The following is a 12846-nucleotide window of genomic DNA, read 5'->3' as shown; positions in this document are numbered from 1 at the left end:
CACACACACACACACACACACACACACACACACACACACACACACACACACACACACACACACACACACACACACACACACACACACACACACACACACACACACACACACACACACACACACACACACACACACAGAGAGAGAGAGATAGATTATAATGTGTGTCCTCATAGAGACAGTGCTGACGTGTACTGTTCACTGTGCCGATGACAAGATGTATTTTCAAAGTCCTGATCCCACAGCAAACTTTTATTTTCTATCCAACTTCTCACAACACTCACATACACTGCTGATGGTACATAGTCCATAACCAACCAGATACCAAAACACAGCTGCCAGTAATGCATTTGTTTAGAAAATTATATAAAAACAACTAAAATAAACTGTTTTACACATCCATCACAAATCTACAATAAACCCTCACCTAATTTAGAACAAAGGTTTTGAGAAATATTTCAATGATATAACAGCTGAAAAGTTGTTATTTTCCTCAATACAAGACATACATCAATCAGTTCATCGATACAATACTTTACAAATCAATCAGCTCATCAACATTCAGAACCACAACTAAATCTGTATTTGCACACCAAAGAGATCCTTTACAACCATAGAGTCGACGCGCAGCAGAGAAATACACTGTCCCAAATAATACCCTGTTCCCTACATAGGGCTGTTGTTAAAAGTAGTACACTAGGGAATAGGGTGCCATTTAAATTGAGGCAGGGCCGTGTATGGTGCCAAAATGACGATTAAAACAATTGAGTACACACTCACCTTATCACATACACTTACAATATCTTTATTATCTTATCAATATGGTGCTGTCTGGGGCACTGGGTTAGGACCATATACAGTAGAAACTTCTCCCCTAACCCCCCCCCCCCACACACACACACACTTAGGTGACAGGTCTAAATGGTGATAAGCAATAGACAATGACCCATTCTGCCATTTTCCTTGAAATATAGAACCGTAAAAAATAAGAATGAATATTGTAAAAAGAAACTCCCTCGATCCAATAATAATACCAACACAATGCCTTTAATTCCACGAGGGGTAGAAAAACGGTGTATTCTTCAGGGAGAAGGAGAGAAATAGCCTACAGACACTTTGTGTAAATAAATTCAGGAGGGAGGAGAGAGAAAGTAGGGGAGGAGGGAGGGAAAAGGAGGAGGGAGAGAATGTGGAGAGGAAAACATGAACAATCCTCCATGTTTAAAAACATAAAAAGGAAAGTCATCGACTGAAACTGTTTTCAGATTGTGTTTTCTACAGCTCAATGGAAAACGTCTCCTAATCCACAAATACAAAACACACACGGTGTGAAATGGCTAGCTAGTTAGCAGTGTGTGCTACTAGTGTTTCAATCGGTGACGTCACTCGCTCTGAGACCTTGAAGTAGTTGTTTCCCTTGCTCTGCAAGGAGCAGCAGCTTTTGTGGAGCGATAGGTAACCATGCTTCTTGGGTGACTGTTGATGATGTGTTCAGAGGGTCCCTGGTTTAAGCCCAAGTTGGGGCGAGGAGCGGGATGGAAGCAATACTGTTACACACACACAGACACTAGATACCATGCTGGCAGTGTAGAGCCCTTTAGAGGAGGAGAGAAACGACACACAGAGCTGTGTCATACATTGTCCAATTGCACAACATCCAGCAGTTCTCTCACAACAGACCCCACCCATTAAGGGGATTTCCATAGAGGTGACGATGATGGCAGGGATCGCGTCGTTTAGGCATGTGGAAGGGACACGCCCACTTATGCCTTTAGACTTTTCCTTTCTGACATCTTCCAGCTGCAACAGAGAAAGACAGTGTGGTGTCATTCTCACGGCATAATTCTGTCAAACTGATTCATTGATTGATTGACTGGTTGATTGCTAAAGTGTTTAAACTATACAGTACATGTATATATACGTCTGCACTCACTAATGGGATAGGCCACTTGACAGAACTATCATTACAGGATTTGCACAGGGCATTGAGAAAACGTATTTCATTGGCCAGTATACTTACAGTAGCAGGAAGGACAATAGTAAAACCAATGACTTCAGGTATGGAGATGTCCTCTGGCTCTGTCAGAGTCTGGAAAGGAAAGACATGGTCAGCATGCGCACACGCACACACACACACACACACACACACACACACGCACGCACGCACGCACACACACACATTGTGTGTTTCACAATCACAATAGCCCACTTAGCTAAAGCTCCCCACTACTTTCTCTCGCCATATAGGAGATGGGACATGTCAGTTTCTTTATTATAGATGTCTATATTTAATCCACACACACACACACACACACACACACACACACACACACACACACACACACACACACACACACACACACACACACACACACACACACACACACACACACACACACACACACACACACACACACACACACACACACACACACACACACACACACACACACACGAACAAAAACACTAACAGTGCAATGTGGGTCATGTGATAGATGTATGTAAATGTTAAGCATCACATGGGGATTACAAGCACCAGATTACAGAACAACTAATGGAGTATTGTGTGTGTGTGTGTATGTGTGTGTGTGTGTGTGGATTAAATATAGACATCTATAATAAAGAAACTGACATGTCCCATCTCCTATATGGCGAGAGAAAGTAGTGGGGAGCTTTAGCTAAGTGGGCTATTGTGATTGTGAAACACACAGTACATTTATGTCCAATACCTAGATACACACACACATTCTGCCACTCACTGTGGTGTGTTGCAGGTGGAAGAAAGCGGGGTCAGAGGGGGACTGAGAGGCGGTTTTCTCAAACACCCCTGAGTCGTGACTTTTCACCTTCAGGGAACAATGAACTTTTGACCTCTGAGAGAAGGTAGGGTGGGGCTGGGTGACATCACTAGACACCTGACGACTGGCCGGACGAGAGGAGAGTTCCGCCTCCGTAAGGCCCTGAGACCCCCCCCCCCCCCCCCCCACACACACACACAAACAAATAATTCAAAGATATACGTTCGATGTTGCACTCATTTACATGTACATTTTAGTCAGTTAGCAGACAGTTAATGCATTCCTCTTAAAGCTAGGTAAGACTACAACATATCACAGTCATAAAATGTGTCCTCGATAAAGCCACTACCAACAAAGTCAATGTTAATAAGAAATGTTTTCAGAAGTTTTCAGAAGATGGGCAGGGACTCAGCTGTCCTGATTTAGGGGGAAGCTCATTCCACCATAGGGGTGCCAGGAAAGAGAACAGCTTTGACTGGGATGAGCGGGAGCTGGCCCGTCATAGGGGTGGGAGAGCCAAGAGGACTCGACGTTCCTAAAGTTTAAAGAGAGAGAGGCAGGAAGATTCACTGATTCACTGTTGTACAGGGAGGAGAAGTGGCACTTGCCAGTCTTGCAAGGGTCAGATGTACTGGTGAGGGATGAACGACGGGTGGAGCACATGAAGCTGCTATAACGATCTCTGGTAGGAACACACAGCAACACACCCATACATGGGATGTACTTACTGATTGCCAGCCTGGATGAGAGAGAGAGAGAGAGAGAGAGAGAGAGAGAGAGAGAGAGAGAGAGAGAGAGAGAGAGAGAGAGAGAGAGAGAGAGAGAGAGAGAGAGAGAGAGAGAGAGAGAAGATTCATTGCATTGAGCCAGAGAGCTGATGGTAGGTTTAAGGTTGTCTAATCTACAGTATAAAAACTCCATCTGACATCTATTTCTAATCATCATAAAGACTATTAAAGGGTTAGAGATTAGAGGTCACTAGGAACAGAGTAGATACCCATATTAAACTGCCACACCAGTAGAAATCCACTTTTTCGAGTGGAAAGATGAAGGCCAGAGCTTACCCATGATGTTGCACAACGATTTAAATCAAATCAAAATGTATTAGTTGTGTATGCAATTAGGCAGGTGTCATAGCGTGTGCAGTGAAATGCTTATGTTACTAGCGCATAACAATTAAATAAAATGTCAATGATTAAAAAGTGGGAAAAAAATACTAAAAATTAAGAACCGCGGGACCAATCTGATTAACATTCCTAATAACACTGTAGCAGTAATCAAATGCTATCTATAGCACAGGAGGTTGGTGGTTCTTTAATTGGGGAGGACGGGCTCATGGTAATGGCTGGAGCAGAATATGTGGAATGGTATCAAATACATCAAACACATGGATTCCATATGTTTGATGCCATTCCATTCCCACCATACTGGCCATTATTATGAGCCCATACCCACCACCCCCAAAAATATATAAATTGCTTTGTCAATGTGCACAATAATCTGTGCTTCAGTCTGCTCAACTGTTGACAACAACCACAGCTGCAGGAAGCCTATGCACTCTAATCCCATCTAGGCCTGGCCAGGGGAAACTAGCATGTGGTCCTTCTGTAGCTCAGTTGGTACAGCATGGCACTTGTAACGCCAGGGTAGTGGGTTCAATCGCCGGGACCACCCATACGTAGAATGTATGCACACATGACTGTAAGTCGCTTTGGATAAAAGTGTCTGCTAAATGACATATATTATTATTATTTATATTATGTATCTATATGTATCTATAGCCTAAAATAGGCCAATTTATTTGTGTTCTGAGAAAATGTGAAAGTGATCAAATGTGGTTTATAGTCACACTTACGGTGGATAGGCCTTTTTCATCCAAAATGATTGACTGGAATTAATCAGTCATTACAGTAGTGATGACATACTGTATGAGAACCTTTTTAATTACAGATATTGTCACGCCTTGGTCATTGTATTTTGTGTTTTTGTTATATGTTTGGGTAGGCCAGGGTGTGACATGGGTTTATATGTTGTTTTCGTATTGGGGTTTGTATTATTTGGGATACGCCGTTACAGATATATAGGCCTACACGATGAAATCATGCATACAGCGGAGCTCAGACCTGTTCTTTTTTTTGTCCAACTGCAGTTGCTGTCTCGGTCTGTGTAAAGAGTTCTAATGTTTTCATCCTCCCTTGGGAATTGTTTGTCCAGGGTTTTTTTTGTTGCTGTTGTTTGTTTTAAACCATATGACCAAATGTATGTAGTTCTGTCCTTGAGCCGTTCTTGTTCATTTATGTTCTGTATTGTGTCATGTTTTATATTGTGTGGGCCCCCTGGAAGAGTAGCTGCTGCTTTCGCAACAGCTAATGGGGATCCTAATAAAATACTAAAATAACAGTACCATTACTGAATAGAAGCATAATCTGCTCCCATAATAGCCCATAGAAAAATATGTTTATTTTACAGTTGATGTCATACGCTACAACTAGGGTCCAGAGTTGGTTAGCCTACTACCAGATCAGGAAAAACTGGGTAAGCATATAATGTGAATGTCTAGCAACCCAAAGGTTGAGTGTTGAAATCGCATCACGGACAACAATTTAGCAACTTCGAAACAACGTATTACTTTTTAGCTACTTTGCAACTTCTTAGCATGTTAGCTAACCCTTCTCCTAAACCTTAACCTAACTCCTAACCCTAACCTCAATATAAGTAATATAATAAAAAAATACATCCCTATCAAAATCCCTATCAAAATCTGTCAGTTTCGGCAAGAGATCTGTTTATTTGCAGGGGCTGCATTTCAATCCAATCAATCCAGAGCTAGTTTCCGTCCTCCTCCTGGTACATTGACTTCAATTCAAAACCTAGAAGGTTCATGGTTCACTCCTTTCCATAGACTTACACAGTAATTATGACAACTTCCGGAGGATGTCCTCCAGCCTAACAGAGCTCTTGCAGCATAAACTGACATGTTGTCCACCAAATAAAAGGATAAGAGAATGAATCTAGTACTGAAAGCATAAGCTACAGCTAGGTAGCGCTGCAGTGCATAACATGTGTATTTGACGCAACGGTAGAGAAACACAATAGTTGAACAGTTTTGAACAAATTCATGTCTTCAAAAATTAAGGAGATGCAAGATAGATAAGAGAGAGAGCTAGCTATATTTGGTTGTATTTTTTAAAACTTTCACTTTCACTTAGCTAACAAATGTAGCTAGCTAGTTTAGCTTAAAAGAAAACACCCGGCTCAAACGGAGAGGGATGTTAGCTAACTGGCTATGGCTATCTAACACTGGAACACTTTCAAGTCAAGGTAAGCTTTTGGTTTTATTAATTTATTGCCACCGACTGATGTGTTGTGCACTGATGTCCACAAGCGAAGTGAAAAGGTGAGAGGAGGAGGGTGCGTATATAGCTGTGAGAAGGAATTATATATATATATATATATATATGTGGTCCTTCTGTAGCTCAGTTGGTAGAGCATGGCGCTTGTAACGCCAGGGTAGTGGGTTCGATTCCCGGGACCACCCATACGTAGAATGTATGCACACTTTGGATAAAAGCGTCTGCTAAATGGCATATATATATAAGGAATTATATATACAATGATTAAAGTGATCATACTGTTTTTATGTGGCTGCTATGAAAGTGAACTATAGTGGTTCCTCCATTAAAAGTTGCGTCATACTGCGGCACACCTTGCATGCTGCCGCAGCATTCTGTGGCACGTCATTTAATTCTCAAAAAAAAAATTCTGTTACTGCAAGTTATTGCTAGTTTGACCCTCAGAGGGGATCTTTGAGAAACATTTGATAGTATTCCGTATTGGCATTACCAGAGAATTTAAAAAAACTTTTTTGTAATAACATAGTATATGGGATTGAGTTTAAGAAATGTGGCTTAATTCATTAGATTAAACCTCTTGGGGCTAGGGGGCAGAATTTTCACTTTTGGATAAATAGCATGCCCAATTTTAACTTCCTGCTACTCATGCCACGAATATAAGATATGCATATTATTCATAGATTTGGATAGAAAACACTCTGAAGTTTCTAAAACTGTTTGAATCATGTCTCTGTGAGTATAACAGAACTTATGTAGCAGGCAAAACCCTGAGGACTGTTCAGAATCTATTTTTTTGCCTCTCTCTGTTCCAACCTGTTATTGCCAAGGGATATTTCTTAGGAACCTGTTTTCAGTTCCTTCCACTTCCACTGGATGTCACCAGTCTTTGGAATTTGATTGAGGTTATTCCTTTGTGCAATGAAGAAGTAGGCCAACTAGGAACTGGGTACACTTTTGTGAGTTGCGCAAGACGTGAAAAGTGGCGCTGGTTTGTTTTCATTCCTGTATTGAACACAGACTGCCCAGTCTACAATTTGCTCGATTATTAACATTTAAAAATACCTAAAGTTGCATTACAAAAGTAGTTTGAAATATTTTGGCAAAATTTATAGGCAACTTATGAAATATTTTGTAGTGACGTTGCGTTTTTTGTAAGCTGTTTTTTTCTAGATCAAACGCGCTTTATAAATGGATATTTTGGATATATATGGATGGAATTAATCGAACAAAAGGACCAATTGTGATGTTTATGGGACATATTGGAGTGCCAACAAAAGAAGCTCAAAGGTAATGCATGTTTTACATTTTATTTCAGCGTTTTGTGTAGCGCCTGCATGGTTGAAATATGCTAACTCCTTTGTTTACTGCTGGTGCAGATGGTGAAGGCTATCAGATAATAGCTTCTTATGCTTTTGCCAAAAAGCATTTTAAAAATCTGACATGTTGGCTGGATTCACAACGAGTGTAGCTTTAATTGAGTATCTTACATGTGTGATTTAATGAAAGTTTGAATTTTATAGTATTTTATTTGAATCTGGCACTCTGCATTTTCCCTGGCAATTGGCCAGTTGAGACATTTGCATCCCGCCTATCCCTAACTAGTTTTAATATTATGGTGTTTCTATAAAAAAATATTTAAAAAAAACGAAACCATAACGGTTTCCGTTAGAATGGAACTGAAGATATGGCGCTGAACAACATGACGGTCGGCAGTACAGTACTGGGCTATTTAGCTAAAAAAAAGTCCCTGTATCGTGCGGACGGGAGACCGGGGTTCAATCCCCCAACAGGGAGGAAGGAGGAGGCTGTCTTTGTTCTTAACTGATTCCACATGTGTTATTTCATAGTTGTGATGTCTTCACTATTAGTCTACAATGTAGAATCCTGGAATGAGTAGGTGTGTCCAAACATTTGACTGGTACTTGCTTAAATAATTTGAATAATATTATGGTGTTTTTATTCCATGACAAGACAAAACCCTCAGGGTTCCGTTACAATGGAATGGAAAATATGGTGCTGTACAACGTGACAGTTGTGAGTAGGCTACAGGATTGGAGGATTCTAAATGGTCTGCCTTCATTAGACAACTTTGTTCCAATATTTCGGTAAATCAGTGATATTTATTCCCGTAGTAATTCGTTATGGATCCATAACTAAATCAACATTGCATTTTGAAAGTGTTTTTTATCATTATTTTATTAACCTCATGCTCCCAGGCGTCCCATCTAGAGCTCTGGAAATGCAAATGCGCTACGCTAAATGCTAATAGTATTAGTTAAAACTCAAACGTTCATTAAAATACACATGCAGGGTATTGAATTAAAGCTACACTCGTTGTGAATCCAGGCAACAAGTCAGATTTTTAAAATGCTTTTCGGCGAAAGCATGAGAAGCTATTATCTGATAACATGTAACACCCCAAAAGACCCGCAGGGGACGTAAACAAAATAATTAGCGTCGCTACAAAAACCGCACAAATAAAATATAAAACATTCATTACCTTTGACCATCTTCTTTGTTGGCACTCCTAGATGTCCCATAATCACTATTGGGTCTTTTTTCGATTAAATCGGTCCATATATAGCCTAGATATCGATCTATGAAGACTGTGTGATAAGCGGAAAAAAAATTGCGTTTCATAACGTAACGTCATTTTTTTAAATTCAAAAAGTTGACGATAAACTTTCACAAAACACTTCAAAATACTTTTGTAATGCAACTTTAGGTATTAGTACACGTTAATAAGCGATAAAATTCATCAGGAGGCGATGTAAATTCTATAGCTGTCCGTCTCTAAAAAATGTCTGGAGAGAGCTCGACCAAAACATCCGGTCGGAGACCGGAGGGAATCGGTTCCCTTGATTCGGTTTGACCAAGAATCAAAGCCGAATCAAATGACAAGACTCTGCAACCTCGGCCTCATGTAATTCGGTTCACTTTGAACAATTCCTGGAAGTAGCGCATGGATATTTAATTCCATTTTCAGTGATCAGATTTTCCTGCACTTTTCGATGAAACGCACGTTCTGTTATAGTCACAGCCGTGATTTAACCAGTTTTATAAACGTCTGAGTGTTTTCTATCCACACATACTAATCATATGCATATACTATATTCCTGGCCTGAGTAGCAGGGCGCTGAAATGTTGCGCGATTTTTAACAGAATGTTCGAAAAAGTAGAGGGTCGACTGAAGAGGTTAACCAGATGTGTTTGCGGGGAAAGTGGGAGACTGGGGTTCACATTCCTGTTGGGGAGGGGTGAGTAGGCTGTCCTTGTAAATGAGAATTAGTTCTTAAAGTTCTTAACTGATTCCATATGTGTTATTTCATAGTTGTTTGCGTGTGACTGGGGGTGTATTCATTCCGCCAATTCCGTTGAAAAACATTTCTTAAATGGAAGCAAACAGAACCAAACGGGGATAAACATACCTGAATTTCTCTAATAGAAACTCTCATTTGCAATTGTTGCACTAAAGATTACAATCTAGATCAGTTGGATGCAGGCAAGAGTGTGCAAGACGGTATTGAAAGTGTCACTGTCACCTTGATTACTCAAAATTCTCTCGACCTGTGCACCTACAGTTAAAGTCAAAAGTTAACGTACACTTAAGTTGGAGTCATTAAAACTCGTTTTTCAACCATTCCACAAATTTGCTGTTAACAAACTATAGTTTTGGCAAGTCGGTTAGGACATCTATTTTGTGCATGACACAGGTCATTTTTCCAACAATTCCAACTTATATTTCACTGGATCACAATTCCAGTGGGTCAGAAGTTTACATACACTAAGTTGACTGTGCCTTTAAACAGCTTGGAAAATTCCAGAAAATTATGTCATGCCTTTAGAAACTTCTGATAGGCTAATTGACATCATTTGAGTCAATTGGAGGTGTACCTGTGGATGTATTTCAAGGTCTACCTTCAAAATCAGTGCCTCTTCACTTGACATCATGGGAAAATCAAAAGAAATCAGCCAAGACCTCAGAAAAAAATGGTAGACTTCCAGAAGTCTGGTTCATCCTTGGGAGCAATTTCCAAATGCCTGAAGGTACCCCATTCATCTGTACAAACAATAGTACTCAAGTATAAACACCATGGGACAATGCAGCTGTCATACCGCTCAGGAAGGAGACGCTTTCTGTCTCCTAGAGATGAACGTACTTTGGTGCGAAAAGTGCAGATCAATCACAGAACAACAGCAAAGGACCTTGTGAAGATGCTGGCGGAAACAGGTAAAAAAGTATCTATATCCACAGTTAAACGAGTCCTATATCGACATAGCCTGAAAGGCCGCTCAGCAAGGAAGAAGCCACTGCTCCAAAACCGCCATAAAAAAAAGCCAGATTTGCAACTGCACGTGGGGACAAAGATCACACTTTTTGGAGAAATGTCCTCTGGTCTGATGAAAAAAAAATAGAACAGTTTACCATAATGACCATCGTTATGTTTGGAGGAAAAAGAGGGAGGCTTGCAGCTGAAGAACACCATCCTAACCCTGAAGCACGGAGGTGGCAGAATCATGTTGTGGGGGTGTCTTGCTGCAGGAGGGACTGGTGCACTTCACAAAATAGATGCCATCATGAGGGGGGAAAGTATGTGGATATATTGAAGCAACATCTCAAGACATGAGTCAGGAAGTTAAAGCTTGGTCACAAATGGTATTCCAAATGGACAATGACCACAAGCATACTTCAAAAGTTGTGGCAAAATGGCTTAAGGACAACAAAGTCAAGATTTTGGAGTGGCCATCACAAAGCCCCAACCTCAATCCTAAACAAAATGTGTGGGTAGAACTGAAAAAGTGTGTGCGAGCGAGGAGGCCTACAAAACCGACTCAGTTACAGCTCTGTCAGGAGAAATGGGCCATAATTCACCTAACTGCAACAGAAGTGTGTGTGCATGTATGTTTGTGTTGTGTTGTGTCGGTATGTGTGTGTGTGTGTTAAGTGTGTGCGCGTACGTAGTGTTTGAAGTATGGGAGTAACAGTGTAGTGTGTGTGTGAGTGACTGTGTATATGGTGTGTATATAAAGTCTAGTAAGTGTGGGTCGTCAGTGAAAAATAGCCATTTGGGAGTTCTGCTTCGCTGGACAGCTCATTGCTGGGTTTCCCTTTGTAGACTTCATTAGTTGACATTGAACCTCCAATAAGTAATTTGCCCTTCTCTCCTAAGGTGTTACCTTCATAACTATGGTTACCTTTTTCTCCAAAGATCCACCTGTTATGCATGCTGTTGATGAAGAAGATGGGGGTCTGAGTCACACACGTGAGGAAGTCTGTTAACGCCAGGTTAATAATGAACATGTTGGCCGGAGTACGCAAACTCTTACTCCGAGAGAGAGAGAGAGAGAGAGAGAGAGAGAGAGAGAGAGAGAGAGAGAGAGAGAGAGAGAGAGAGAGAGAGGAGGGAGGGGGAAGGAGAGGGAGGAAGGGGATTAGTAATCCTACATGCACATTTTCGTTATTCTCTTTTTTTCCCCTTTGTCAATTTCTGATAAATGACTTGAACCAGTCGCCTGGACGAATAGAATGGGACAGTACGTTCGGCTTGAGCACGCAAAAGTTAACTTCCTCCAATAGACCTGAGTCTGTAGCCCTTGGTAACTGTGGATAGGACCCCAGGCGAGATTGTGCACCAGTTGTCTACTCTCTTAGCGAGCAGCCCGCGGTTGAGGCTGACTCTTGCTCACCAGTGGAGTATGGCTCCCACTAGTGGTGGCAGTGTGAGTTGCTCTTCAATAGTACTTTTGCTCTGTGCCATTGCAAGACGCCTGGTTGCTACAGAGATGGACTCCCTCAGACTTCCTTGAGAGCGAATGCATATTTGTATTTATTAAGGATCCCAATTAGCTGCTGCCACTCTTCCTTGGATCAGCAACATTAAGGCAGTTATATCAAATTTTAAATATTACATGACAAACGTAAAAGTATAAATAATTTCACATTCCTTATATTTAAGCAATATGAGTAAGCATTTTCTTGTTTTTTTATTTATTTATGGATAGCCAGGGGCACACTCCAACATTCCGACATCATTTACAAACAAAGCATTTGTGTTTAGTGAGTCCGCCAGATCAGAGGCAGTAGATTACCAGGGATGTTCTCTTGATAAGTGCGTGAATTGGACCATTTTCCTGTCCTGCTAACCATTCAAAATGTAACGAGTACTTTTGGATGTCAGGGAAAATGTATGGAGTAAAAAGTACATACTTTTCATTAGGAATGTAGTAAAGTAAAAATGATCAAAAATAGAAATAGTAACGTAAAGTACAGATACAAAACAAAAATGACTTAAGTAGTACTTCAAAGTATTTGTACTTAAGTACTTTACACCACTGCGTGAAGGATATACTGATTTCTCGGGAACCCCATCATTTACGTGAAGAAAAGATGGTCTTCTGGGAGTTTGTGGGGGGGCGAGTAATCTCCCACTTCCATCCGTTCTATTGGCCAACGTGCAATCATTGGAAAATAAAATCGATGACCTACGATCAAGATTATTCTACCAACAGGACATTAAAAACTGTAATATCTGATGTTCCACTGAGTCGTGGCTGAAAGACGACATGGACAATATAGAGCTGGCGGGATTTTCCATGTACCAGCAGGACAGAGAAGCTACGTATGGTAAAACGAGGGGTGGGGATGTGTGTCTATTTGTCAATAACAGCTGGTGCGCAATGTCTAATTTTAAAGAAGT

At 40.8% G+C, this 12846-nt stretch overlaps 1 protein-coding gene across 1 annotated transcript; it reads right to left on the bottom strand.

Moving 5' to 3' along the window:
• Positions 1-895: 895 nt before the first annotated feature.
• On the bottom strand, positions 896-11450 carry LOC124039014 (melanopsin-A-like). Its single transcript, XM_046354904.1, has 5 exons — positions 11345-11450; positions 3404-3534; positions 2757-2957; positions 2018-2086; positions 896-1797 (listed from the first exon to the last, which is right to left on the bottom strand). Exons 1-5 carry the CDS (start codon positions 11448-11450, stop codon positions 1489-1491), a joined length of 816 nt encoding a protein of 271 aa, XP_046210860.1. The 3' UTR covers positions 896-1488.
• Between the last annotated feature and the right edge of the window lie 1396 nt (positions 11451-12846).

This window comes from Oncorhynchus gorbuscha, linkage group LG07 (assembly GCF_021184085.1).
Source record: "Oncorhynchus gorbuscha isolate QuinsamMale2020 ecotype Even-year linkage group LG07, OgorEven_v1.0, whole genome shotgun sequence".
In the NCBI taxonomy this organism is placed as follows: Eukaryota; Metazoa; Chordata; class Actinopteri; order Salmoniformes; family Salmonidae; genus Oncorhynchus; species Oncorhynchus gorbuscha.
The sequence above is the reverse complement of the archived record's forward strand: the minus strand, read 5'-3'. Positions and strand labels throughout refer to the sequence as shown.

Bases quoted from the DNA above. Each gene is read 5' to 3' on its own strand.
- LOC124039014 (XM_046354904.1), bottom strand. From the start codon at position 11,450: ATGTTCATTATTAACCTGGCGTTAACAGACTTCCTCACGTGTGTGACT. The intron at 3,535-11,344 runs GTAACCATAGTT...TCTCTCATCCAG, and splicing joins GTGGATCTTTGGAGAAAAAG to GCTGGCAATCAGTAAGTACA. The intron at 1,798-2,017 runs GTAAGTATACTG...TCTCTGTTGCAG, and splicing joins CTATTGTCCTTCCTGCTACT to CTGGAAGATGTCAGAAAGGA.